This window comes from Pipistrellus kuhlii, unplaced genomic scaffold (genome assembly GCF_014108245.1).
Source record: "Pipistrellus kuhlii isolate mPipKuh1 unplaced genomic scaffold, mPipKuh1.p scaffold_m20_p_3, whole genome shotgun sequence".
Taxonomy (NCBI): Eukaryota; Metazoa; Chordata; class Mammalia; order Chiroptera; family Vespertilionidae; genus Pipistrellus; species Pipistrellus kuhlii.
In genome coordinates this window covers 48,735,538-48,763,112 of record NW_023425529.1, presented here as the reverse complement: position 1 = coordinate 48,763,112, position 27,575 = coordinate 48,735,538, and the positions used below count along the sequence as shown (strand labels likewise).

The following is a 27,575-nucleotide window of genomic DNA, read 5'->3' as shown; positions in this document are numbered from 1 at the left end:
GTGTGTGTGTGTGTGTGTGTGTGTGTGTGTGTTCTCCCACCTCTGCAGCAGAGCTAAGGATGTCTAATTGCCATCTTACGGCAGTCAGACATTCCTCGATGGCTCCTGGACTGCAAGAGGGCACAGGCTGTCAAAACCGGTTTGGCTCAATGGATGGAGCGTCAGCCTGTGGACTGAAGGGTCCCAGGTTCTGTTCTGGTCAAGGGCATGTACCTTGGTACATCCCCAGTGGGGAGTGTGCAGGAGACAGCTGGTCGATGTTTCTCTCTCACCAATGTTTCTAACTCTCTATCTCTCTCTTTTCCTCTCTGTAAAAAAATCAATAAAATATATTAAAAAAAAAAAAAGAGGGCACAGGCCATGCTGAGAGACCCCCGCAAGTGAATGAATTTCATGCACCAGGCCTCGAGTACTGTAATAATTAGAAATGAGACCTTGCAGATTTAAAGGATTGAGGGCACAATGAATGGAACTATGCTTGGAGAAGCAGAAGGAAGGGCCCTGAGCACAGGTGGAGGAGCATGCCTTGGGCAGGGGCAGGGATACCCTCTCCTCTGGGCCTGAGGGAGGGCACAGGTGCTGAGCATGTCTGTTGGCCGGGAGCAAGAAGCTGAGGAAGTTTCCAACCGAGGGCCTCTGCGTTAATCTAGGTGGTGGGTTGGTATCGAGGTGGATGGAAATTTTGGGACAATGGCCAAAGTCTGAGAGACAGAACTGGCTAGGGGCCCACTGCTGCTTCCCACTTTTCTTCTGTGACCTTTTCCTTTTATCCCTCAATCCTCCACAAACCCCAGCCTGCTGCCCAGTGCACCTGAACATGGCACCCACTCGTGTTGTCTGTGTAATGTACTGAATTCGTGCCACCATCATCAGGTTTAGTCCTCATGTGAGAGTGTGTATGTAAAACAATTAGCCCAGCACCAGCTACACAGTAAACACTCACTAAATGGCAGTCCTTGTATTTGCTGGCAAGAAAAATGTTGTCTTCTCTAGCTACACAGCAGTGTTTACAAGATAAGACGATCCCCTGTCCTCCAGGAGCTTATGTTCTTGTCAGAGAAAGATGTACCCATAAAATAATTAAAAAGCAATGCAAAGCAATTTGTGGTGGTAACCAACATCAAATGATACTTAAAAAGACAAATCACAACCTGCACTGAAACGTCTTTTACATCAAGACTTAGAACTCAAATACATATATAAAATAAGCAACACTCTTTACCCTTCTTTGTGTGATACATTCTGTTTTTGTTTGTTTGTTTGTTTGTTTGTTTGTTTTTCGGGGAGAAACATCTCTATTGAGGGTCTGAGCCAGAGCCTGGACCCAGCTCAAGCCAGCTTCTAGAAGAGGTGGATGGTGCCATCAGCCCCAGAGGAGAAGACCCATGGCTGGGTAGGGTGGAAAGCAACGTCCAGCACGCCTAGGTCTCGGGTCAGCGTGTGCCCCCTCAGCACCTTCATGGGCACCAGTAGCGGGTTCTGTAGCAGGTCATTGTACACCATCCCGTGGCAGACGATGACACATTCTGTTGTGTGTGTGTATGTGTTTTAAGATATATATATATATATATATATATATATATATATATATATATATATATATATAGTTTTTACAGAGAGGAAGGGAGAGGGATAGAGAGCTAGAAACATTGATGAGAGAGAAACATCGATCAGCTGCCTCTTGCACACCCCCTGCTGGGGATGTGTGGCAGCCAATGTACATGCCCTGGACCAGAATTGAACCTGGGACCCTTCAGTCTAAAGGCCGATGCTCTATCTACTGAGCCAAACTGGTTAGGGCCATTCTAGTATTGTCTATACTAGTCTACTTTTTAAAAAATATATATATTTTATTGATTTTGTACAGAGAGGAAGGGAGAGAGATAGAGAGCTAGAAACATCGATGAGAGTCATCGACCAGCTGCCTCTTGCACACCCCCTACTGGGGATATGCCCGCAACCAAGGTACATGCCCTTGACCAGAATCGAACCTGGGACCCTTGAGTCCACAGGCCTATCCTCTATCCACTGAGCCAAGCCGGATTCGGCAGTTTGTGTGTTTTTTTAAGTTGTAGTCATGAATGTTAACTGTTATGGACTGAACTGTGTCTCTTGAACATTCCTATGTTAATATGTTGAATTCCTATGTCCCTCAAAAATTCACATTCTTTTTAAATATATATATTTTATTGATTTTGTACAGAGAGGAAAGGAAAGGGATAGAGAGTTAGAAACATTGATCAGCTGCCTCCTGCACACTCATTACTGGGGATGTGCCTGCAACCAAGGTACATGCCCTTGACCAGAATCAAACCTGGGACCTTTCAATCCACAGGCCAACACTCTATCCACTGAGCCAAATCGGTTATAGCGAAAATTCATATTCTTATAAGGTACCCCCAGTACCTCAGGATGTGGTCTTATTTGGAGATACGGCCTTTACAGAGGTAATCACATTAAGATGAGGTGATTAGGTTGGGTCCTAATCCAATCCAATTGGTGTCCTTAGCAAAAAGGGGACATTTAGCCAAACCGATTTCACTCAGTAGATACAGCGTAGGTCTGTGGACTGAGGGGGTCACAGGTTCGATTCCAGTCAAGGGCACGAACATTGATTGTGGGCATATTCCCACTAGGGGGCGTGCAAGAGGCAGCTGATCGATGTTTCTCTCTCATCGATGTTTCTCTCTATCCCTCTCCCTTCCTCTCTGTAAAAAAAAATCAGTAAAATATATATTTATTTTTAAAAAAGGAGGGACATTTGGAGATAGACTCACACCACGTGAACATGACGATGGCCATCTGCAAGCCCAGGGAAGAAGCCTGGAACAGTTTCTCTCTCACAGCCCTCTGAAGAGACCAGCCCTCCCAGCTGCTGGATCTTGGATCTGGTACATTTCTGTGAGACAATACATTTCTGTCATTTAAGCGGTCCGGTTTGTGGTGTTCTGTTATGGCAGCCCCAGCGAATTAATACACTCACCAAATTGATTTTGCGATTCAGTTGGGTTGCAACTGACCACAAACTTTGTGGGCAGTGCACTGACCACAAACGTCTCTTTCCCTTTGCTTTCTTTTGTGCAATCGTAACAGCCACTCGGTGGATGGAAGGACCCAGAGGAGGATGTGGCAAGTTCAGCACTCACTCTCAGGGTCACGCAAGTGGGAGTGTCATTGCTGATAGTCTAGCCAACACTGCAATTGCACAAGCTGAAGATGAGTGTCTCCTTAAATTTTGCATCCTAAACACTTCCCTAGCCTCATCCACGTAAAGTAGATGCAACTATTGTCTCTATTTAAGGGGCTGACACAAAATCCAAACTAAATCAGACCCAAGCTGATTTGCTTCCCAATTCTGGGTTCTTTCCATGACACCACAGCATCCCCATCAGCGGAAGCAGTTGGAGAGTGTGACCACAAATATTGTTTGCCTACCAGTATGTGCTCCTCACCTTCCTACCCCCAAAAGGGGGCAAAGTTAGAGACTGCATTCACTCCGCCCCTTCTCTTGCAAAAGTTCGGGGGAACTTGGACCTTCTGAGACCCTTAGTTGATGACGCCTGAATTCAGCCACTGTCTGTGGATGTCTGCAGGCGGAGTGGGCAGCTGGGAGCACTTACAAACCATGTGTGCTGTGCGTGCCTATGTGCACACCCGTGACCCTCGGACAGATGTCCTGCTGGCCAACTCCACCCCTGCTCCCCCTCCTTTCAATTCACTGCCTTCCAGACTCAATCAACACACATATAGGCTTTGTCTTATTTTTTTAAAATATATTTTATTGATTTTTTACAGAGAGGAAGAGAGAGGGATAGAGAGTTAGAAACATCAAGGAGAGAAACATCAACCAGCTGCCTCTTGCACACCCCCTACTGGGGATGTGCCCGCAGCAGAGGTATTACACATGCCCTTGACCGGAATCGAACCTGGGACCTTTCAGTCCGCAGGCCGATGCTCTATCCACTGAGCCAAACCGGTTTCCTCTAGGCTTTGTCTTTTTTTTATATTACCGGGAGGAAAGGAGAGGGATAGAATCAGAAACATCAATCAGCTGCCTCCTGCACACCCCCTACTGGCGATCAAGCCGGCAACCCTGGTATGTGCCCTTGACCAGAATCGAACCTGGGACCCTTCAGTCCGCAAGTTCTATCTACTGAGCCAAACCGGCCAGGGAAAGAATCCCAGTTCTTAATGGCCACCCTCTGTTGCCTGGCCGAGCCCACACATTCTGAGTTCTTGAACACACAGGCCCATCCACATGGAGCTCGATTCTAGGTATCAGTTCAGACACCAGGGGGCAGCATAGGCCTAGCTTTGGCCCCTCAACCCCGCCCTGTTTAGGAAGAGGTGGGGGCAGGGGGAGTAGAAACTTCCTCCGACCTCTGGGATCCCCCAGGGACCATCCTTCCCACATACCACTGTCTCTCAGGTTTCGGGGCCTGAAGGCCTCTGGGTCTCCTGACCCCCTCCAGCTCCTCCTCCAGCAAGAGCTGCAGAAATTACCCATTACTTATGACGGTGACTCAGAAGCTGAGCAAGCCGTGCGTATGTGTCTCCTGTGGCTGTATGTGGCTCTGAGCGCTGGCATGTCTGTGAACCTGCCTGCATGTGTGTAAGCATGCGTATGTGTGGTCTGTGGCCAGGGAGCTGTTCATGTGTGTTTGTTTCTGGGTGTGTCTCAGTGTTTACTCCAGAAACAGGAACTTCACGAGGCTGCACAGCAGATTCGTATTCCAACTTGTCCCTTGGGAATCTGCAGGCACCAACTCCAGCCTCGCCCACTCCCACCGGGGTCTGAGTAGCAGCCTGTGAGGAGGGGCCGTCGGAGGCACTCGGGAGTTTTCCAGAATTCTGACCTTGGGGGTCCCCCCCCCCATCCGTGGTCACGCGACCTCTAAGGCGTTCCCTGCCCGAAGGGAGGGGGACCCAGGCGTTCGGTCCAGCCCGAGCTCCCCGGCTGCTCCTCAGGGTCCTCTGCTGGAGGGAGTGCAGAGCCCGGAGGGACCTGCTTTTCCAGAGGCGCCGGGCGCCCCGACCTCGTGAGCTCCAAAGCGGGAGTCCCCGTGAAAGTCTGAGTTTGGGGCGGCATGTCTCTGCTTGGTAGTAGGTCACTTTCTTGAGAAAAGTTTATCACTTTCGAGGGAACAGAGTAGGTGGGGGATCCGTCTCCCCTCCAGCCAGGCCCAGGGGCCCCAAGCCCCAGTCCTGTTCACCCCCGCTTGGCACAGGAGGTACACACACACACACACACACACACACACACTCACCCACTTTCTTCCTCTTCCTCCTCCAGCCTACTTTCTCTTCTCTGTGTCGTCAGAGCTCCAGGGAGGGACCTGGGTAGACCGAGAAGCCGGAAACAGCAGGCTGGGGCAGCCACTGCTGACACGGAGGAGGAAGGACGAGGGGGAGAGAAGAGTGTGTGTGTGTGTGTGTGTGTGTGTGTGTGTGTGTTTTCTTTTCGGTGGTGGTGGTGGTGGTGGAGGGCGGGTGCTGGCAAGGCCAGCCCTGAACTCGCTGGACAGCTACAGCCCCATGGCCTTGCAGTGCCTGCCGAGAGAGGGAGAAGACAGCAGAGAGGTTGCCAAGGTGAGGGGATGCCTCCGAGGAGGGGAGGGTGGGGGTCCTCTGTGTGAGTGGCAGATGGGGGTGAGCCCGGGGGCATCTGAGGATCCTCCCCTTGGCAGGGTGGATGGGCCGCAGGAAACTGTTTCGGTTGGTGTTGGTCGCTGGTGGTACTGGGTTTGGGCGGTTTCGAAATCTCAGATGAATCTGGAGTGGGTACAGGCCCAGCACTCCTACCTCCCCGCCTTGGGACACTTTTTCCATCCCCCGACCCTCCCTAACCCCCAAACACCACCCCACCACCCCACCCCTAACCACCACCAGCAGGAACTGTGGTCACGTCTGGGGAAGGAGGCAAGGTGGTGTCCCCGGCCCGCTGCGTGTGGGGGGAAGTAGCTGCCCCTCCCTGGGAGGTGGATGCTAGTAGGGCCTGGACAAACCCTAACGCTTTTCCCAAGGAAGGCTCCTGTTCAGGAGCTGGGGGGTGAGCGAGCCCTAGCTGTAGACCTCATGGTGCCCTGGACCAGGGGGAATTTCCCCCTCAAAGCTGCTCCACGCTTGGCCGCTGTAGACGCCGAGATTTCCCGGCGGCGCAGGGTTAACCTCCCTCGTGCGGAGCTGGCTCCGCCTCCCTCGCCCTCCCCGCCCCCACCGCCACATACACACATTGGGCAACTCGGAGGAGCTCTTTTGACTTTTGATCCTGTGGTCAGGGGCGGTCAGAGGGCTAGGGAACGGAGGGGTCGAGGGGAGCAGATGCAGGCCGCGGAGCAGGAGATGAGAATCCCAGACACTGGGTTTTTCCTTCGGTTTGGAAGGGAATGTCGGCTCCACCCCTTTAGGCCCTGGTTCTGGGTCCCTGACAGTCTTTATGGGGCTTTAAACAGGTGGGGCTCCCCTGCTGACCAGCCCAAGGACCCAGCCTTGTTCTGGGGTCTGAGTGGGGGGAAGTGTGGCCTCCTGATGTCTGAGGACGGAGTAGGGGAGGAGATGTGAAGCCAGGGCCAGGCTAGGAGGCTGGTCCATGACTTAGGAATCACCTCAGTTCTCAATAGGGTAGGGGTAGAGGGTCAGAATCTTAGCTCCATGAGAAACATGAGAGGAAGAGAGAAGAAATAGAGTCTTCCCTTGAATTTGAAACAGACCAAAATGTACCCCTCCCCAATAAAGAAGGGCCTATTGGTCTGGAGGACCCTGAGCAAGCGGGGTGGGGGTGTGGGGCGGGAATTCTGCTTTGGGGAGGAAAGAGAGGAGGGGGTGGAGGGCTTAGGCACAGGAGGGCAAGAAGATTATACTTTTGGGGAAAAGAGCTGGAGGAGGAGGAGGGCTGGGGTGGGGGGAGGGTCTTGAAGCAGGAATCTTCAGAGAAGAGGCTCCTCTGCTCTCTCTCTCTCTCTCTCTCTCTGGGAGTCCTGGGAGATGGGAGAAGCTAAAAGTGCAACAGGAAGGTTTGGGGTTATTGAGCTGGGGGGAGACCCAGGGAGTTTCCATCCCCTTCTTCTCCCTCGTCTCTAGGAGAAGAAGAACATTTCAAAAACATGAACTGAGAGACCCCTGGGAAACTGCTGGTATACTTACCCTGCCCTGCACCCTACTCGGAAAAGGGGCCATAAACATCTGCCCTACTTCTCCCGTCTCCTCCTTTCCTCTCTTTTCTTCTCTGTCCTTCGCCTTCTAGCATCCTCTACCACTCTTTTAAACGCTTTATTCCAGGCTTATCAACCCCACTTTTCTCCATTCTCTCACCTTCTTCTTGAGTTCTTTCTACTTTCCTCTTTGCTCCATCTCCCTTTCTTCCACCTTCCTCCCTCAGCACTGCTCCTCAGGATGATGGGATTTGAATCTGGAAGGGATCCTAATAGTACAGTGTGATAGTTAATTCCCACTTGGATTCAAATCCTGATTCCAAATGTGCTTGCTGAGGGTCATGGACAGTTAGAGAACCTCCTTGAGATTTGTTTTCTTTCTTTTAAAAATTATCTTTATTGTTGAAAGTATTACAGATGTCCTTTTTTTCTGCCTATTGAACCCCTCAACCCTGCTCCTACCCGCTCCCCAGGCCTTTCCCACACTATTGTCTGTCCATGGGCTCTGCATATCCTATATAATAAAAGGCTAATATGCAAATCGACCGAATGGGCAGAACAACCACTTGCTGTGATGTGCACTGACCACCAGGAGGCAGTCACTCAACTTGGGAGCTGCCCCCTGGTGGTCAGTGAGCTCCCACAAGGGGAGTGCTGCTTAGCCAGAAGCCGGGCTCACCGCTGGCGAGCGCAGTGGCGGTGACAGGAGTCTCTCCCATCTCCAAAGCAACGCTAATGATGTCCTACTGAAGGCTGAGGGCTGCTCCCCGGGAGTAAACCTAAGCCTTCAGTCAGACACCCCGAGGGCTCATGGACTGTAAGAGGGCACAGGCTGAGCTGAGAGACCCACTAACCCCAAGTGCACAGTTTTGTGCACCAGGCCTTCCGTATGCATATAAGAAAATGGGTTCTTCATCTAGGAAAGGAGATAATTATATATTTAAAAAGCTGTTGTGAGGTTCTAATGAGATAACAGGCAATGCCTCATATATAATGAGTGCTTAATAAATGATAGCTATTATTGCTTCACCATACTCTTCTTCTTCATTATCTTGCTGGCTAGTTTTCAAATTATCTCATGGAACCCAGGAATTTTGAGGAGTTTCTCAGGGTCATATTTGGGGTGAGGAGGTGGGGAGAGGTAGGAAGAAGTAGTAGAGTTCCAGGCCTACCACACTTGCTTTCAAAACTCCGATTTTGCCCTAGCTGGTTTGGCTCAGCAGAAAGAGCGTTGGCCTGCAGACTGAGGGTCCCGGGTTCGATTCTGGTCAAGGGCATGTACCTCATCCCTGGCCCTAGTCAGGGTGTGTGCGAAGGCTAAGGCTTACCAATTGATGTGTGTCTCTCACATTGATGTTTCTCTCTGTCTCTTTCTCTCCCTTTCACTCTTTAAAAATCCATGGGGGGGAAATGTCCTCAGGTGAGGATTAACCCCCAAAACTCTGATTTTATACCTGTTGTGTAATTCGGATTACAAATAGTAAGAGTATCCCTATAACGAGTTTGGAGAGCCCTGCCCCTCTCCAAGCATCCCGTGTCATAGACGAGAAGACTGAGGCCCACGGGGAGGAGGGCCTTGCCCACAGAGCCAGAGCCAGGTCTAGAGCTGCAACCTGAGTCCTCTGCCTCCTCTCGGAGAGCTTTCCCCGATGCCCGATCTCTCCTGTCTCCCCTCTGCCTGCAGCTCCACCACCCTGTGTCTGTCATTGGAGGGTTCACCTGGTCTCAGACACTGACCAAAAGTGTCCCTGGTGTGAGGGGGTCTGGCTGTGAGTGACGGTGGGGCGGTCTCGGGGAGAGCTATCTCCAGGTGGTCCCCGGCTGGCCCAGGACACAGGTCGCCTCCCTTGTGGCGCTTCTCAGAGTGGCCTGTTCCTTTCCTCCAGATGCCCTCCAAACCCCAGACCATGTCTCTGTGGGGGCTGGTTTCCCAGACACCCCCAGAAAAACTGCAGCGGCTCTACGTCGACTTCCCCCAGCACCTGCGGCATCTCCTGGGTGACTGGCTGGAGAAACAGCCCTGGTGAGTCCCTGCTGCCCCCGTGGTAGTCCCCCAGGTCCTTCCTCACCCACTTTCCCTTTCATTAGCTTTTCTCTGCACCATTTCAGGACTCGGGGCCCATTATTTGATGTGCGGGAACCCAGATGTAGCAGGAAGTCTGTGTCGCATTAGCCAGACTATGCATGTTGACACCTGGAGTCCCCTACTCTTTAGAAGGCTGGACCAAAGAGGAGGGAGGTCAGGGCTGGGGCAAGGGCACTTCCTATCACAGCTGGAAGACTGGGGAGCAAGGCATGATGAGGGCTGCAGAGGGCTTGGGTGGAGAGAATAATCGAGGAAGGAGCCACTGAGCTGTTGGCTGTGGGGTGGAGGGTCAGGAGAGCTGATGAAGCCCTGACTCAGGGCCTCCTCACCCTGATCTTCCCACAGGGAGTTCCTGGTAAGCTCGGATGCCTTCTGCTGCAACAAGGCCAGCTCCCTGCTTTCCGCCACCGTCCAGCACCTTCAGGCCTCCGCCAGAAAGCAGGGGGAGGGGAGTGCCATCTTGCAACATATCAGCACCCTGGAGGTGGGGGCCGCAGGGGGCGGGGACAAAGCTGGAGTGGGGCTGGGCTGGAGCTGGGGTGAGCACGGCTGCCGTAAGAAAATCGGTTGGGCGCTGGAAACAAATTGGTGTTCCTATGGTTAGGGTTAGCTAGCATGCAAATTAGATTTTAAAAGCATGCAAATGCAGGAAAAAGCTTCTGGAGTCTACAGCTGTGTTGCCTTTCAGTGTGTGTGTGTGTGTGTGTGTGTGTGTGTGTATGTATGAACTGAGGTGGGGGATTAGAAGGGGAGACTGACACGGGGAAGAGCCAGGCTAACTCTGTCTACTACCCTTCCTTTCTGTAGAGCATCTATCAGAGGGACCCCCTGAAGCTGGTGGCCATATTCAGACAAATACTTCAAGGGGAGAAAAGAGCTGTTATGGAACAGGTATGGTGACACCCCATCTCCCACCCCAACTCAGTTCCCTGGAACAGTGGCTTACACCATGAGAAACTGGGAGGAACTTGAACTTCAGGCAAGGCTCAGGGTTCTAGGCCCGGGATGACTAAAGGAGGTCAGAGTGAACCCAAGCCCAGCTCAGGGAAACTTCAAATGAGGGATGGGGGTAGTGAGGCCTGGGAGGAGTGCAAGGAGCAAGGAGCAAGGAGAGAGGTATTATCTTTGGGAGATTCCAAAAGGTTGGGAAGCACTGTCAAATGGGAGAAAAGGGAAATGGTCTCTCTTCTCTGCAGAGCATGGCAGCGGGCACCCTTTTATGGAGTGGAGGCCGGGTAGAGAGGAGTGGGCAGAGTGTTACAGTTTGTGTGTATGTGTGTGTGTGTGTGTGTGTGATTCCTCACTGAGGATATTTTTCCCATTAATTTTTAGAGAAAGTAGGAGGATGGAGGGAGGAAGAAAGAGAGAGACATTAATGTGAAAAAGACACATCCATTAGCTGCCTCCCACACGCACACCTGCAGCCCAGGTACCTACCCTTGACAGGGAATCGAACCCGCGACCCTTCAGTGCATAGGCCGACGCTGTAGCCACTGAGTCACACCAGCTAGGGCAGTGTTACATGGCTGACATCTGTCCCTCCCGCGCAGTTCCGTCACCTGCCAATGTCCTTCCACTGGAAGCAGGAGGAACTCAAGTTTAACACAGCCCTGCAGCGGCTGCGGCACCGAGTGGGGGAGATCTGCCTCCTCCGAGAAGCCCTGAAGCAGGAGGCTGAGGCTGGCCAAGGTGGGCACCTGGGCCTGGAGCCCTCAGAGGGCTTGGGGGAGTGGGTGGGAGTGATTTCCTCTCAGACCGTAACTGTGCCTGAACCTCAAATCGTCCTGTCCCTCTGATTTCTGCCCCACCCTCAGTGTCTCTGCACAGCTTGATAGAAACGTCTGCCAATGGGACTGGGCCAAGTGAGGTGAGTAATGGACCCAGAGGGGGCGCTTGAGCTCAAAGTGCCATCTTTGTGGGATTTCAGATCCGTGATGTGATGGAGATTAGACCCTAGGGGGGCAGACAGAGGTGGGGTGAGAGAATGCCAGAGAGGGAGAAAGAGTCCTTTTGTCAGGAGGGAGCCGGGTGAGGAGCTGGGTGAGGAGCTGGGTGCAGTCCTGGCTCAGCCCCCCCCCCCCCCCCCCCCGTGCCCGCAGGCCCTGGCCACGGTGCTGCAGGAGACTGTGGGGGAGCTAGAGGCTGCCCAGGCCCTGGTGCTGAAGAGGATCCAGATCTGGAAGCGGCAGCAGCAGCTGGCAGGGAATGGCGCGCCCTTCGATGAGAACCTGACCCAACTACAGGAGAGGTTGGGGCAGGGCTGACCAGAAGGGAAGGGGCTGGGGGTTGGCAGGCGCCTGCTGCTTCTGCTGGAGGACCCACAGGTGTGAGAGAGAAAAAGCCAGGCAAGAGGGCCAAGACTCAGAGGAGCCAGTCCAGGCAGAGCTACGCACCCTGTTGTTCAGAGCGTGTCCTGCACAAGTACGCCAGGCCAAAGGGGCACAAGTGGGAGTTCTTCCCACCCACACTGTTCTCTTCAGGCCCCATGCCCAGAGGGATGGGAATTCTTTTTCTATTTGGCCTATTGGGAAGAGCATCTTTTTAAAATATATGTCTTATTGACATTTTACAGAGAGGAAGGGAGAGAGTAGAGAGTTAGAAACATCACTGAGAGAGAAACACTGATCAGCTGCCTCCTGCACCACCCCCACTGAGGGGATGTGCCCACAACCAAGGTTTCGAACTTGGGACCTTTCAGTCCACAGGACGACGCTCTATCCACTGTGCCAAATCGGTTTTGGCGGGTAGAGCATCTTTTAACTTGTGCAAAAGCACCAGCCATGCTGGCAGCTGATCCGGGTATCAGAGCCCTGGGGAAGAGGCAGCTGGGCTTCCACAGGAAGCGCCCACCCAGGGCCCTTTCGGCCCAGGTGCTGGCAGCAACACCCCCAGTCCATCCCACCCCTCCACACACATTAATCTGCTTTCTTCCTGGTCTTAAGGGCAGGGCTTCTCAGCCAGGGCAGGTAGCCTGGACCCTGTGCCCCCTGACCACTGTCCTGCCCCTAGGTGTGAGAGCCTGGTGGACATTTATTCCCAGCTGCAGCAGGAGGTGGGGGCAGCTGGCGGGGAGCTTGAGCCTAAGACCCGGGCAGCGCTGGTGAACCGGCTGGATGAAGTCCTGCGAACCCTCGTCACCAGGTATGTGCCCCGTGAGCCCCAGGCTGGCCTAGAGCAGACCCCAGGAAGAAAGAGGGCTAGAGCTGTGGGGAGGGCTCCTGGGGAGGGACCCTTGCTGCTAACATTCCACTGTCCTCCCTCCTCCCAGCTCCTTCCTCGTGGAGAAGCAGCCCCCTCAGGTTCTGAAAACTCAGACCAAGTTTCAGGCTGGAGTTCGGTTCCTGCTGGGTCCACGGTTCCTGGGGAACTCTGCCAAGTTCCCGCTGGTCAGGGCCGACATGGTGACGGAGAAGCAGGCGAGGGAGCTGAGCAGCCCCCAGGGGCCTGGGGCCGGAGTGTAAGCTGGGGCTGGAGAAGGCCAGAGGAGCTTGGGGGACTGGCACCTCCAGGAGGGAGGGAGGACCGTGGGATGAATGACCAAGGCAGAAGGGGAGGGTCCCATCGGTGTTGGAATAGGTGAGGGGGACATCGTGATTCGGCCCAGATGGGATGCCTCACTGAAGAACCCAGGCGGGGAAATGGAGAGGTGGAGCCGGAAGTCCACACCATTCACCCGTGGACTCGGGCTCCTCTCCACACCTGGGCCAGCCCTCTCACTCTCCGACCTCCCCTGGCAGAGAGAGCTCTGGGGAGATCACCAACAACACCGTGCCCTTCGAGAACATCGGCTCTGGGAACTGCTGCTCCGCCCTGTTCAAGAACCTGGTGAGGGCTTAGGAAGCACTGTGTGTGTGTGTGTGTGTGTGTGTGTGTGTGTGTGTGTGTGAGAGAGAGACTCCCCTTGGAGTGGCTGTTGGGGGCCCAGGAGTTTCTGTCCTCACTCCTGCTCCCCCTCACCCCATCCTGCAGCTTCTGAAGAAAATCAAGCGGTGTGAGCGGAAGGGCACGGAATCAGTCACGGAGGAGAAGTGTGCTGTGCTTTTCTCTACCAGCTTCTTGCTTGGCCCCAACAAACTTCCCATCCAGCTCCAGGTGAACCAAGGCTCCAGCCCTGCCCAGTCTGGGCCCCCAGGGCCCCGCCATGCTACACACTGGGGCCCTCAATCCCCGAACCTTCAGGATCGCCTCATAGCCTCTGAGTTTGTCCCGCGTTCCAGGTTGCACGGCGAGGAGCAAGAACAGGAGGGCGCGTACCATGGAATAACAGTGTAGTAGCATCGAGCACCTTTGATAGACCAGGTCACTGTTTTAAGTGACACACACACACACACACACACACACACACACACACACGGTGCTCACAATAACATTATGAGGAGGGTGGTATCACTAGCCTCAATTAGAGGAGGACACTGAGGCAGAGAGATTGAGCAAATTTGCCCAAGTCTCACAGCTCCTAAGTGTTGGAGCTGGCGTTGGAAACCTGGAGGTCTGCCCATGGCACTGGCTCACAATCACTTCTCTATAGTAAGGCCCTCATTAAGCTTTAGAAAGCATTTGAAAACATGCCATGATCTTTATATATATATATATATATTTCTTTATTGATTTCAGAGAGGAAGGGAGAAGAAGAGAGATAGAAACATGATCGATGAGAGAGAACCACTGATCGGCTGCCTCCTGAACACCACCCACTGGGGTTCCAGCCCACAACCCAGGCATGTGCTCTTGGCTGAAATCAAACCTGGGACCTTTCAGTCTGCAGGCTGATGCTCTATCCACTGAGCCAAGTGGCCTGGGCTTCCATGATCTTTTTTATTTTATTTTATTTTTTGCACCCCCTCCACTCCCCATGATCTTTTAATTATGTTATGTGAGTCCAAAGCTTCCCCCTCAGAGCCAGCTCTCTAAGGAAGCCCTGGCCCCATTATGCAGAACCCCCTCTCCTCACCCCTGTAGGCTCTGTCTCTGCCCCTGGTGGTCATCGTCCACGGCAACCAAGACAACAATGCCAAAGCCACCATCTTGTGGGACAACGCCTTCTCTGAGATGGTGAGGAAAGACTGAGGAGGGGAGGGGGCTGTAACATGAGGATGGGGTGCAGGCTGGTGGGTTAGCAGGCATGTTCAAATGGGAGTGATCTTAACTTCTCATGCACTTCTGGCCTCTTTTCATACCGGTCTTAGCTATATCATGTTGCAGCACCCTAAACTGTAGTAAAAGCACCATCTTTGTGAGCGAGCTCAGGGGGACACCTGGGAGGGGCAGCCTTGGGGAGGTGGAAGGAATGAAGGCCTCTCTTGAGTAAGAATGAGGGTGGTTGCCTGAGGCACCCTCTCTTTCCCCCTCCCCCCAGGACCGTGTTCCCTTTGTGGTGGCTGAGCGGGTGCCATGGGAGAAGATGTGCGAAACTCTGAACCTCAAGTTCATGGCTGAGGTGGGAACCAACCAGGGGCTACTCCCAGAGCACTTTCTCTTCTTGGCCCAGAAGATCTTCAACGACAACAGCCTCAGCATAGAGACTTTCCAGCATCGTTCTGTGTCCTGGTCACAGTTCAACAAGGTCATTGTCCTTCGGACATCCTGTCCCCAAGCTCTTCTTCTCTTCAGGGTATCCCCAACCTCTGCCCAGGGACTGACTGCTGGGGTCTTCACCATGCCCTTTCACGTCCATCAGGAAGCCTTGTCCTGGCAGGAAATCCCATCAGCCCAGAGGATGCGTTTTCTGGCTTCCCTTAGGGTTTGGATGAGGAACCCCCTGTCTTCCCTCTTTGCCAGTGACTTGGATGACTCACCCAGACTGTGCGTAAACACAGCTCAAAATAACTTTGACCCAGGGGGAAACAATTTCTACTGCAAAGACCAGGACGAAATCCCACAGGGACACACAGTAGTATCAGCAACCATGTACTGACAGCTTACTACCAGCCAGGCACTATGCTTAGCACTTTACACATTTATCTCACTTAATCCTTCCAACCTCCCTTTGAGGTAGGTACCCTTATCATCGTTATTTTATAGACCAGGAATCTATTGCTCAGAGGGGTTCAGTAGTGTGTCTAAGGCCTCCCAGCAGGTGAGTGGCATAGCTGGGAGGAAACCCCATATTTCTTTCTTTTGTTTTCTTTTTTAATTTTTTAAAAAATATATTTTTTATTGATTTTTCACAGAGAGGAAGAGAGAGGGATAGAGCGTTAGAAACATTGATGAGAGAGACTCATCAATCAGCTGCCTCCTGCACACCACCTACTGGGGATGTGCCCGCAACCCTTGACCGGAATCGAACCTGGGACCCCTCAGTCTGCAGGTCAACGCTCTACCCACTGAGCCAAACCGGTTTTGGCGAAACCCCATATTTCTGACTCTTGCTCTTAGCTACTATATTTTATTCCCTCCAAAATAAGATGGCCCCAGAACTGGGTCTGTTACAAGAACGGGGGGAAGGGGAGAAATCTGGGTGTCTTGGCTGGCCACCAGCAGGGTAAGTGCAGTCATGTTCTGCTCACTTAGAAAAAAAGGAAGGAAGAAAAGCCCACATGACCAGAGCATGTGTTAGCAAAGGGAGCCAGACATTCACACCCAGCAGGCAGCCACCTTCTCTGGACTCCACCAGGCTTCCTTGGGGACGGGTGGGTCCTAGTGGATATGAGGAGCTCTAGCCCAGACTTTCTGGGCAAAGGTGGAGTTCACCAGCCATGTGGACCTGGGCAAGTTATTTGACCTTTCTGGGCTTCCATTCTTTACTTCTAAGATGGGACAGCTGTAAGACCTACCTTCATTACCTTGTAAAGATCAGATAAGTTAATTTATGGTAAGGGCTTAGAATAATGGCTGGCACCTGGTGAATGTGAGTATTGGCTGTTATCACTGATGGGTGTCAGGTCCAGTGTGGTGCCTGAGCCCTGAGACTCTGTCATGTGGGCACGCACAACCCATACTTGCCCTAACCAGGCTCCGGCTCTAGCCCTTTCGTGAGCTCACACCAGCTCCTCCCTCCCCCACAGGAGATCCTGCTGGGTCGTGGCTTCACCTTTTGGCAGTGGTTCGATGGTGTCCTGGATCTCACCAAACGCTGTCTCAAGAGCTACTGGTCAGATCGGTGAGTCTCTGCCCCAGGTGGTGTGAGCAGCTGTACCTCCAGCTCCCTCTTCCCATCCAGCACCTCCACCCCCATCCTCTCCTTCAGGCTGATCATTGGCTTCATCAGCAAGCAGTATGTCACCAGCCTTCTTCTCAATGAGCCTGACGGAACGTTCCTTCTTCGCTTCAGTGACTCAGAAATTGGAGGCATCACCATTGCCCACGTCATCCGGGGCCAGGATGGTGAGGTCACTCCAGCCAGTCCTGTCTGTGCCTGTGCCCTCTGCGAGTTCTTCTGAGAAGGAAACGTTTTAGCTTCCTTATGCCAATTCTGATCTTCAGAAAGTTCTTCTTTAGTTCCGACTTTTCTTCTTCCTTCTATGGTCAAAACTTCCACTTTCTCACTGTGAGCTTTGTGGGGATAGAGACTAGTGGGCCTCCCTCCCCAGGACCCCACTGGAGGTCCTCTCCTCCTTGCCTTGGTAGATTGAGTTCTGTGTGGGGGCTGGGAAAGAGGAAGAAAAAAAAATTTTTTTTAAAGGGGAAGGAAATCTGGACGGCGTGGCTCAGGGTCTCATTCCTTTTGTAGGTTCCCCACAGATAGAGAACATCCAGCCATTCTCCGCCAAAGACCTGTCTATCCGTTCACTGGGGGACCGGATCCGGGACCTCTCTCAGCTCAAGAAGCTCTACGGCAACAAACCCAAGGACGAGGCTTTCCGGAGCCATTACAAGCGTGAGCTGGAGCTGGCAGTTCTGACCCCCCTTCCTGTTGCCCACTCCTCCCTGGTCCCAGTGGCGCCCTCCCTGCCCGTTGTGTCATCTTGACTTCTCGCCACATTTTTGTAGCTCCACTTCTCCCACTTGCCCATCATCCATCCCCACCTTCCCCACCTCCTCTCCAGCCTACCCCTGGAGCACGCCACAGATCTCCTTTCTCCCCACAACAGATGAGCAGATAGGCAAGGATGGCAGGGGTTACGTCCCAGCGACCATCAAGATGACTGTGGAAAGGTGAGTGTGGTGGTGAGGATGACGGGGAAGGCCTGGTGCTTACTGGCAGGAAGGGGTGGTGGCCATTTGTCAGTTACTGTATCTCCTTCCCTCCTCCAGGGACCAGCCACTTCCCGCTCCAGAGGCCCATATGTCTGCTATGCTGCCCACTTATGATCTTAGAATGGCCCCTGACTCCATGACCATGCAGCTCAGCCCAGATATGGGGTAAGGAGCTTGAGAGATGGGGATAGAAGTGGTCTGTGCAGGCCGGCTCTCTGCACGGGCGCCTGGGAGAGCCAGAACTGGGGACTGAAGGATGGAGTTTTCCTTCCCACAAAAGGGGTTCCTCATCCCGAGGCAGGGGCTGGGGGTGTCCAGAAGAAGAGCTGGCATCAGGGGATTCTTTCTTTCCCCAGGCACCAGGTGTACCCACCGCACTCTCACTCTATCCCTTCATATCAAGTCCTCTCCCAGGAGGAATCAGGCAATGTGTTCCCAGAGTAAGTGCAGAACCTCTTAGGGATGGGGTGGGGATACCCAGCTGCAAAGGGGAGGGACATTCAAAGGTTAGGAGAGGCTCTCCTGGGAGAAGGGAGCAGCAAAAAGCTTTCTTTGTCTCTTCTGTTCACTCCATTGAGGCTCAGTGGTTAAGACCCAGACTTCCCTGGGTTTGGATTCCAGCTCTGCTGTTTAACTGACTTCAGGCAAGTTACTTAACTGTGGTGCCTGTCTGTAAAATGGAGAAATATACCTTCCTCGTGGGATTATTGTAAAGGCTAAATGAGTTCATAATATGTGTACTGCTGAGCAAAGCACCTGGCTTATAGCAAGGGCTATATATATAAGGATTAGATTCTCTCTTCTGCCCCTGGAATCCACAGTCTCTTATTTGCTATCTTGATTTTATATAGAGAAATTTATATTTATATTCCTCTCTGTAAAAATCATATATATATATATATATATATATATATATATATATATTTGAAATCATATATACATATATATTTGATTTTGTATATATATATGATTTCAAACATACACACACACACACACACACACACACACACACACATATATATGATTTTTACAGAGAGGAAGGGAGAGGGATAGAGTTAGAAACATCGATGAGAGAGAAACATCGATCAGCTGCCTCTTGCACACCACCTACTGGGGATGTGCCCACAACTAAGGTACATGCCCTTGACGGGAATTGAACCCGGGACCCTTCAGTCCACAGGCCGATGCTCTATCCACCGAGCCAAACCGGTCAGGGCATGCTATCTTGATTTTTATTTATCCATCTGTTTTGGCCTTGAAGTGATCTAGACATTTTTATTCCTCAGCTAACACTCTTAGTCAAGACATTATATCTCCCTCTCAGGAGTTGAGGTGGGGGAAACAGACCACCAAAGTTCAGAGTCCAAATAAGCATCAGAAATTAGCTAGCCCTCGCCGAAGCCGGTTTGGCTCAGTGGTAGAGCGTCGGTCTGCGGACTGAAGGGTCCCAGGTTCGATTCCGGTCAAGGGCATGTACATTGGTTGCGGGCACATCCCCGGTGGGGGGTGTGCAGGAGGCGGCTGGTTGATGTTTCTCTCTCGTCGACATTTCTAGCTCTCTATCTCTCTCCCTTCCTCTCTGTAAAAAATCAATAAAATATATTTTAAAAAAAAAGAACTACAAAGGAAAATATTTCAATAAAAGATCATTTGACACAAAACAAAAACATTATATATAAAAAAAAAGAAATTAGCTAGCCCAGTCCCCATCTCCCCCTCCTTTCAGGCTCCCACAAACACCTTATGGATGGGAAGCCTGAGCTCACATGGTAGAGACGGCTTGGATAAGGAATAGAAAATCATTCAGTGGTCTTGACTTTGTAACACCCAGCTCTTGCTTTCTCTGACTGTACCCTTCTTCCCACTTCCAGACCTCACCTGCAGATGTCCTCCAACCTGAACCCGATGAGCCTGCCCTTTGACCAATCTCACCCTCAGTGAGTGCCTGTCCCCATCCTGGTCCCATATGCCCCATTCACTCCCCACCCACCACCATTCCATTCACTTCTCTGGTCCCAGCAGGAGCCTGCTACTGTGTCAGACTCAGGAGCATGCCATGTCCAGCCCCGAGCCCCTGCTCTGCTCGGATGTGACCATGGCAGAAGAGAACTGCTTGAACCAGCCAGTAGGGGGGTTCACTCAGCGCACCTGGTGAGTGGTGGCCTGGGGGCGGCGGCTGAGTGTGGGCTAGAGGCGTGGGTGCCATGCCAGCCTACCGCTTCTCTCCTCCCTCCCGGCAGGGTTGGCGAAGACATGTTCCCGCCCCTGCTGCCGCCCACAGAACAGGACCTCACCAAGCTTCTTCTGGAGGGGCAAGGGGAGCCGGGGGGAGGGCCTATGGGAGCCCAGCCCCTCCTGCCGCCCAACCCCTACGGGCAGGCTGGGATCTCAATGTCCCACATGGACCTAAGGGCCAACCCCAGTTGGTGATCCCAGCTGGAGGGGGAGCTCAGAGACAGCTTTTCTACCCCGACGGACCTGCTCTGGACACCTGCCCATGCTCCTGCTAAGCAAAAGATGGGGAGCGTGTCCCCCTAGCCCCACCCACTCCCTGGCGAGGAGGAAGACTTTGCCAGGAGAAGGCGCTGCGGGTGGAGCCTATCCACTCCTTCCCTCCCGCCACACGCCCGCCCCCGCCGCCCTCTCCCTTCCTGTGCCGGGGGAGAAATTCAGGTTCTAAAGTGAGACACGCCCCTGCATGCCTGAACACGCAGAACACACGGCTCTCCCGGAGACGGGGCCGAGCACGGAGGGGGCTGAGCAAGAGCACGGGTTAGGGCACGGAGGCGCCTTCTCCCCTCCCAGCCGGGACCCCGGACGCACGTGTGGGAAGCAGCACACATGTGCACTATAGAGGCTGGGGGTGTGGGAGAGGAGGGGCCGGGTCCCAGCCCTGGGGGAACGAGGAAGCAGTTCGGGAGACCCCGGGTGGGAGGACAAGAAGGGCCTGTCCGTTTGGCTACTGATGTGGACTTTGTCCAGATTAAAAAACAGATCCCAGACAGCTCCAGACCCGGCAGTCAGATGGGGGCTTGCGGTTGTGTGTGAAATGGTGCAAAGTACAGGGCTGAGTATCTTGGTGTACAGCTGTGTGTGTGTGTGTGTGTGTGTGTGTGTGTGTACTTGAGACACATTAACATATAGATGTCACGCACATTAGTCGTACAGCCATACATAGGACATTATCTGATTTTTCCCTGTGACAAGTTTTTGAAATGTGAGACACTGCATGAAAGACACGGGTTTGTGTGCTAGCCTGATACATGCTAACCCAGGCACACTCAGCTTTGAGTGACTGCTCAGGCAGGTCCGCGTGGCTGTGACATCGCACACGGCTTAGCTTCTGTGGCTCAGCACTGCCAGTCCCGCCCCAGGCAGGGGGAGTCGGGCCGGCCCAGGCGTGTGGTCCTCTCCATGTATTAGGGACCCTCCCGCTGCTTCTTTTCTACTTCCCCAGCCACCGCCAGTTTCCCTCCACTCCCGTACCACCCTTTCTCCCCCTTGGGGGCCATAGATCATAAGCCATAAAATAAATTTTATTCCAAAATAACAAAATAAATAATCTACTGTACACGATCTGAAAAGAAAAACGCTCTAACTGCTCAGACAGATGCTGTGGTCCAGCCCCCAGCTGCGGGAGACGCTGAGTCCAACCCAGGCCTCCCGTGGGAGCTGATGGAGGGGCCCCCACATCCCGCCCCCAGAGAGGGCAGGGCAGGAGGAAAAGAATTGCGGGGACTCGGGGGGAAAGATGGGCATGAATTTAACTGCAGCACTTGTTAAATTAAAGAAACAAACTAGAAGCACAAAAATGGGGGAGCAAGGGGAGGAAGAGCAGGTCCAGTGTTCTCAGGCCCCCATTTCTGGGGAGAAACGTTTCCATTTTTAGAGGCTGGACCTTCCCAGGTAAGTTCCCCTGTCCCCCACATCCAAACGGAGCCCGACTGCTCACACCACTGGTTCAGACTAGAGAGAATGGGAGTGTGTTGTGTGAGGGGAGACCCCAGATGCCCTGGAGGCAGAGCCCTCGCCCCGTGCTGTGAGGGGCAGGACGCACCCTCTGTGTCCTCCTGCCAGGCCCCTGCTCGTTATTGCTTGAAGCCCCATAGTTTTACGCCCATGGAGCACGTGGGGAGGCAGGAGAAGGGCGGCGGGAGGATCCAGAGTTGTGACCAGAGACCGGGGATGGAGAGTGTAGGGACCTGTGGGAGCCGGAAATCCCAGGGCCCGGGTGAGAGGGTACCAGTCCATCCCTCACTGCCGGCTGGCCTCGGCCTCCACTTTCACGCTGCTTCTGCGACCTTCCACCAGAGCTGGATGGGGTCCTGGGGCAGGGCATCGGTCCAGGAGCCCTTCCTCGAACTCTGCAGGGAGAAGGGGCAGGTTAGGAGCCTGTGGGGCGGACACTGGAGAGAGAGGTGGCTGAGCGGAGAGGCAGGGCTGGAGGAGGCGGCGAGAGGAGCCTGACTGACGGCGTCACTGATTCCTGCCCGCCGTGTGCACAGGGAGGGCTCCACATGCCTGCGCGCGCGCCCCCTCCTCTCTCTGGCTGTGTGTAGCTCTCTGTCTCTGTATGTATGTCTCTCTTTCTCTGTCTCTCCCGCCTCTGCTCCGCTGGAATTTCTGGTTCTGTCAGGAGCTGCGGGGGTGGCTTGGCTCTGACCTCTCCCCCTCCCCCTCCCCCTCCCTAGGCTCTGCAGCCCCCACTCATCTCTGGCCCCCTCCCAGGCCCCGCCCACCCACCCACGCCCCCCAAGTTTCTCAGAAGCCAAGTGTGGGGGAGGGGGGGACAGGAAGCCAGGCTCCCAGCTCCTCCTCCAAGAAAAGCCCCCCTTCCAGTCCCTGCCCCCACTTCCCGCCCACACACGGTTTAAAAATACCAAGCTAGGGTTGGTGGCTTTGTCTGCTGCGTCACTCCCAGCCCAGCCCAGCCGTTGCCTGGCCCTTTGGTGGCCTGATCCCCTTCCCCCCATCCCAACACAAAGCATCCCCCCACCTTTAGGCTCTTCCACTTTCAGGCTGGGCAAACCCATCCCAAGAGCTAGCCTGCTCCACCGTCCTACACGGGTGGAAGCTCTCTCCACGCTTTCCTTCCTGGTGACCCTCCTTCTGCTCCCCTTCATCTCCCAACTCTCTCCCCTGCTCACCCCAATCCCGCCTCACAGGTCTCTGTTAGGGTCAGACCCTCCCCAGTAGGAGCAGTCCTGCAGGTCCCTCTTCTTAACCCAAGGCCTGGTTGGCTGGAGCCTGACCCTCCTCCTTGCCGCCCTCTCGGCACTGTACCCTCTTCCTCCCACCTGGCCCCAGGGCCCCAGGATGGCTAAGGGGGCCTGGGTGGTGGGGTGCTCGGGGACAGCGCTGCTGGCTGCCTCACCTGCGAGAGGCGGCTTGGCAGGCACACAGGGGCTGAGGCGGCCCACGCGGTCATGGGAGACGAGGCGGGCTAGCCGCAGCCCCTCGTCCATCAGTGTCTGCTGCAGGATGTGGCGGCTCCACAGCCCATGGGCTGGCAATGCCAGAGGCAGGTCAGCAGGGGGCGGCGTCAGCCTTGGGCATGACCCCACAGCTGTGGGCATGGGCACCGGTCAGGTAAGGGACTACAGTCAACAGAACCCCCACCCTCAACCACAAAGCCAAACCCATAGATCTAGGCCCTTCTGCCCCCATCCGGCCAGGCCTCCCAACCCTGGCCCAGGCAGTTGCCTCCTGGCCCTCTCCCGCCACACCCGCCCCGCCCTGAGAAGTGCTCTGATGTCCACTCACCCTGCAAGTGTCCATCTAGACTCTCCCCGGACAGGCTGGCGCTGTCTTCCTCCAGGCTGGGGCGGTATGGGGGTGCATAGGACTCGGGGCCCGGGGGAGGCTGCTGGATTTCAGAGTGACTCTGCTCTCCCACCTGTGTATGCCCCAAACGGGGAAATGAGGCTCCGGCAAAGGTTTTAGGGAAAGACCGTTCTAACCCCCTCCATGCACCCTGGCAAACCTACCTCCTGTTTCAGCTTCTTCAGGGGCGGGCCTCCCAATTCTTCGGGGTGGAGCCTGTAAAGATGGAGGAAGGCGGAGGGTGAGGCTGGGGAGGGGCACAGGATGGGCTGGGCACAGAACCCGGTGAGGGGCATGCATTTCCCCCTCCCCCCCAAAATCCTGGGCAGGAGCTGGCTGAGCAAGAGCCCCCAGCTCAGGCCCTCCTGTTTTGGGGCTTAGAGGGGACCTGAGATGGATGGGAGGGGGCGGGACATGCAGGTTGGTGGCAAGCAGGCCCGGAGGCACCTCATGGAGGTTAGGACACGGCCCAGCTCCCGGGCAGAATCCTAATCTAGGAAGAACCTGGAGAAGGGGTCTCACCTGGAACCCTTCAAGGAGGACAGGTAGGTGCTCTCGCGGGCCACTTGGCGTGATAGGGAGAAGAGTTCCACCCTCCGCAGTAAGAGCGAGTTGTCCCTCATGCAGAACTGGGCGGCAGCCTCGTTGATGGTCAGCTGCGGAGAGGACCACCCGAGCAGTCAGAACCCTAACTCCCCACTGTCCCGCCCAGACATCCTCACATCCCTCCATCCTCAGACCCAGGAGGCCCACCCATCAGATTCTTGCTTGGGTTTTGACATAATCCAAGCGTCTCCTGAGGGAAGAAGACAGTTCGGCGCCCACAGATTCCTAGGAATGCCCAAGGCCTCTTCCACGTCTGTGGGGACAGGAGTGGCATGAAGTTGGGCCGCTGGGCTCCCCCCTGGGCCTCTGTTTCCCCCTCAGTTGAGGAGGGAAGCACGGCAGGAGCTGGAATTGGGGTGGAGGAGAGGGGGAATCGGGGCCTGGGGTCTTGGTCAAAGGGCCATGAAACAGACCTGAGGAACGTGAGGGCTCCCAGGGGTGAGCAAGTGGAGGCCTGGGAGCCAAGAGCCATCTGGGGAGACCGGGGTCCTCACCTCATGCAGGCTCAGCTGCTTGCCCTCCCGGCGCTTCGAGTCGAAGCGGCCGTAGATGATGCTGTACTTGCGGATCTCCTCCTCCTTCTGGCTGTCGTTGTCATCCATCTCGAAGATGTGCCCCACGCTCCGTGCCAGCTTCTTGTTCAGCTTCAGCAAGGACGTCACCTCGCCGGCGTCGCCCCTCGGGAAGCTCCGGAGGATCCTCTCCACGCTCTCCACCACCATGCGCACCATCTCCGGCTCCAGTCTGTCCGGAGCACCTCCGGCCCCGGGGGCCGCCAAACCTCCAGCCCCTATGCCCTCCGGGACGCCTCCCCCCGCAGGTGGGGAAAAAGGGGGTGAACCAGCCTCCTCGTCTCCTCCCGCCCCAACATCAGACTCCGGAGTGCTCCGGCCTGGCCAAATTCGGGCATCTCCGGCCCCGGGTCCCCCCGGCACTGGCGACAGCTTCTCTCCAAGGTCCAGGGGACTCTTGGGGCTAAAACTTCGGGCGCTGCCAGCCTTTTCCCCGGGGCTGCCGTGGCCGTTGCTCATGCTCCCTTTCCGGGTGCCCGCAGTCTCAGAGATCTTGAAGAGCGGGATGCTGGAGACGGGCACAGCAGGCACTGGCTGGCTAAAGAGCCCGGGGTTGGTGGCCCACTCTCTCAGTGCCTTCTGCAGGCGCCGGACATGGAGGGGCTTGGTGGCCATGCCCACGAGAGCCATGATCTCCAGGAACTCCTCCTCACCCGCCTCGCACAGCTGCTGCACGTCGTCCCCTCCCTGCTGGATGAAGGTCTCATAGTAGGCAAGGAGGTTGGCGCGCTGCAGGACCCGGTACAGCTGCAGCTCCCCTAGTGTCCGAGGCAGTGCCATGGCTCGGGCACCAGGCCTGAGAAGGAGGCACACAAAAGAGGGGGACGGTCAGTGCAAGTCCCCCTGCTGGGTACCAACCCACACTCACAACTGTCCTCTCAGTCCTGCCTGCTTCTCTTCCTCTCTTTTTGAATGCTCTCCCTGACCGGTAGCCAGACCTGGGCACAGACTCTGAGAATCAGGCACTGCTCAGAGTATAGACATGTGGTGCCATCCTAGACAAGGCAGAAGTACCAAAGCCAGCTCGGTCTCTGCGGGAGCCAAAGGCTCTCCGTCCCCAACCTCAGCGTTTGCCTTTCTGGTCTGGGCCATGGAGACCTTGAGCGACGAGGCCAGCGAGCACATCCTGGGATGCCTAGATGTGCCTCTCTTCCGGAACACGGTCCTTACCTTCCACCCTAAGCACTGGCCGCCTCACCATCACTCAAGGAGACGTCCCGCCCTGAGGTACATGTAGGATGGCCCCTTCCTGCCCACAGTGGACACTTGGGACCACTGCTGGCAGGCTCCAGTCCCTGGCGGCATCCTGCCTCCCGCGGGGAGGGAGAGGTGTGGCCCCTCCCAGTCCTTTCCCACACCCGTGAGCCAGATGCACCTCTGCTCCGTCACCTGAGCTTCCCTACCACTTAGGCATTCTTAGCACACTCTAGCTCCCTGCCCTCAGGATGGTCGCTTTCCTCCAGGCTGCCCAGCACCCCCTGGCGACCCCGCTCCCAGCAGGGACCTTCCACACCTGCTCAGAGGCAGGCCTTCCCCTGCCACTCAGCCGCGGGGAGGAGAGGAACGCCTCGATTGTTCTGCTCGGGGCCTGTTCCGCCCACACACACTCCCACAGTGGTAGCGTCTGTGGGCGAAAATTGCCTAGGGGCTCCCGCCTACCCTCTCTCTCCCTCATTTTCCACCCACATCTCCAGTGCAGACGGGGAGCGGCTCAAAGCCTCTTGAAGGAGGGGCTGCACACTGGAAACTCTTCTCCCCACATTGTAATTAAGAGGCACAGCAACGGGACCCCTAAGACAGCCCCTGCTTCTCCACTGCCTAGTTGCTGCTCTCTTGACTTCTCCCGACCCGGAGTCCTCCCGCCCCGTGCCAGGGACAGACCGAGTCAGCTGAGCGACCCCCCCAAACCCCCTCACTCCCGCCGCATTGCTGCCAGCTAGAGGCCCAGGGCTTCCCCTGGAGCTTGGGGGGCCCCCATATTCTAGGCAGGGGGCTCACAAGCCAGGTCATGCCCACAAAGTAGAAGGTGGGATGGAGAGTTTGAATATGTTCTTTCATATCCAGATTCATCAGATCCCAGCCCCCCCCCCCCAATTCCATCAGTCTCCACCTCCCCAACCCTTATCTCTCTTCCCCTCGACATTCCCCTCCACCACCACCCCCCACCACCACCCCCAGATCTCCGCCCTCCAGACCCCTTTCCAGAGTCCAGCTCCACCCATCCCCACTCCCGGCCGCTTCCCTTTGCCCACTAACTTGAGTCTGGGCTGCGGGGTCCGGCGGGCGCTGTCCCCTCCGCCCGGCGGCTGCTCGGCGGCGGGGGAGGGCGCTCTGTGCATGGACGGCCGGCGACCGCCAAGGGCCGCCCCTCCGGGTGCCCGGCGCCCGGCGCTGCCCGCTGCGCGCTGCGATGTTCCCGGCTCCGGAGGCCGTGTCCGCCGCGGTCCGGGCTGCGTCCCTCCCTCCACGTCTCCTCTCCGAGCCTCCGCGGCTCCGTCTGTGCCTCTGCCCCCCGCCCCCCTCCCCGGCTGCGCTCGCCGCCTCTCCGCGCCGCCGCCCCCGCAGGACGCACGGGGAGCGGGGCCGGCGCGGCGCGGGCTGCCGGGCGGAGGGCGTGGGCAGAGCCGGGGGCGGAGGCCAGGGGCGGGGGGCGGGCGCCGGGCTGCGGGGCCCGCGGGGAAGGCGCCGCCGCCGCGGTGGGGAGACGGAGGGAGGCGGAGACTTGGGGGGAGGGGACGGGACGGGGTATGGAGCTGGCGGCGGGGGCGGCGACTCAAAGCCCCGGCGCCAAAGTGGGGACTGGGGTGACCGAGGCCGGGGCGGGGAAGGCGGGCTCGGGGACCCGGAGGGCGGGGCGAGGTCGCTCCAGCCGCCCACGCCGGATGCACTGCCAGCCCTCTCCGCGCCCACGTGCCCACGTGAGCGCCCGGCGACAGCCTCTCCCCGCCGCCCCTGCCTCCGCGGGGAGCAGAGACCGGGGAGCGCCCCGGGCGCCCCAGCAGCTCCGCGAGGAGCCCGCGCCCGCACGCAGGCCCCAGGGTGGCGGACGTGGGCATGGGAGGAGTGCGCCCGGAAAGTTGGCGGCTTCTCGAGGGCCCTCCTGTGTGTGTGTGCGTGTGGCTCACCAAGAGGCCGCGTTTGTGGCGGGCCTGTGAGCGCGGGGCTCTGCAGGAACGAACCCCTTCGGTACCCCAGCTCTTC

The 27,575-nt window shown here is 55.8% G+C and overlaps 2 protein-coding genes and 1 long non-coding RNA gene across 20 annotated transcripts; 1 reads left to right on the top strand and 2 right to left on the bottom strand.

Annotated features, from left to right (window-relative positions):
- STAT6 (signal transducer and activator of transcription 6) lies at positions 1-20,949 on the top strand. Of its 16 annotated transcripts, none has more exons than XM_045588146.1 (23): positions 1-12; positions 5,419-5,589; positions 9,038-9,174; positions 9,583-9,721; positions 10,045-10,128; positions 10,788-10,926; positions 11,052-11,104; positions 11,337-11,485; positions 12,247-12,378; positions 12,506-12,694; positions 12,975-13,062; positions 13,207-13,329; positions 14,197-14,289; positions 14,594-14,800; positions 16,242-16,336; positions 16,424-16,560; positions 16,907-17,053; positions 17,268-17,331; positions 17,431-17,538; positions 17,730-17,813; positions 19,245-19,310; positions 19,393-19,524; positions 19,614-20,949. In XM_045588146.1, the coding sequence occupies exons 2-23, from the start codon at positions 5,536-5,538 to the stop codon at positions 19,801-19,803; spliced, it is 2,610 nt and encodes an 869-aa protein (XP_045444102.1). In that variant the 5' UTR covers positions 1-12; positions 5,419-5,535; the 3' UTR covers positions 19,804-20,949. The 16 variants fall into 16 exon arrangements, with proteins under 16 accessions (XP_045444102.1, XP_045444108.1, XP_036311840.1 ...); XM_045588148.1 differs by lacking the exon at positions 1-12 and adding an exon at positions 8,836-8,920 and having other exon boundaries at positions 5,301-5,589; XM_045588147.1 differs by lacking the exon at positions 1-12 and adding an exon at positions 7,081-7,133 and having other exon boundaries at positions 5,301-5,589.
- Positions 15,258-16,245, bottom strand: LOC123653197. Its single transcript, XR_006742857.1, has 2 exons — positions 15,587-16,245; positions 15,258-15,347 (listed from the first exon to the last, which is right to left on the bottom strand). It is a non-coding gene; the product is annotated as an uncharacterized LOC123653197 (long non-coding RNA).
- Positions 20,892-26,964, bottom strand: NAB2 (NGFI-A binding protein 2). 3 transcript variants are annotated; one of them, XM_036455956.2, is made up of 7 exons: positions 26,631-26,964; positions 24,297-25,170; positions 23,719-23,852; positions 23,361-23,412; positions 23,137-23,269; positions 22,748-22,954; positions 20,892-21,737 (listed from the first exon to the last, which is right to left on the bottom strand). In XM_036455956.2, exons 1-7 carry the CDS (start codon positions 26,711-26,713, stop codon positions 21,628-21,630), a joined length of 1,593 nt encoding a protein of 530 aa, XP_036311849.1. In that variant the 5' UTR covers positions 26,714-26,964; the 3' UTR covers positions 20,892-21,627. The 3 variants fall into 3 exon arrangements, with proteins under 3 accessions (XP_036311849.1, XP_036311850.1, XP_036311851.1); XM_036455957.2 differs by having other exon boundaries at positions 22,748-22,939; positions 26,631-26,959; XM_036455958.2 differs by lacking the exon at positions 22,748-22,954 and having other exon boundaries at positions 26,631-26,963.
- Positions 26,965-27,575: the final 611 nt, after the last annotated feature.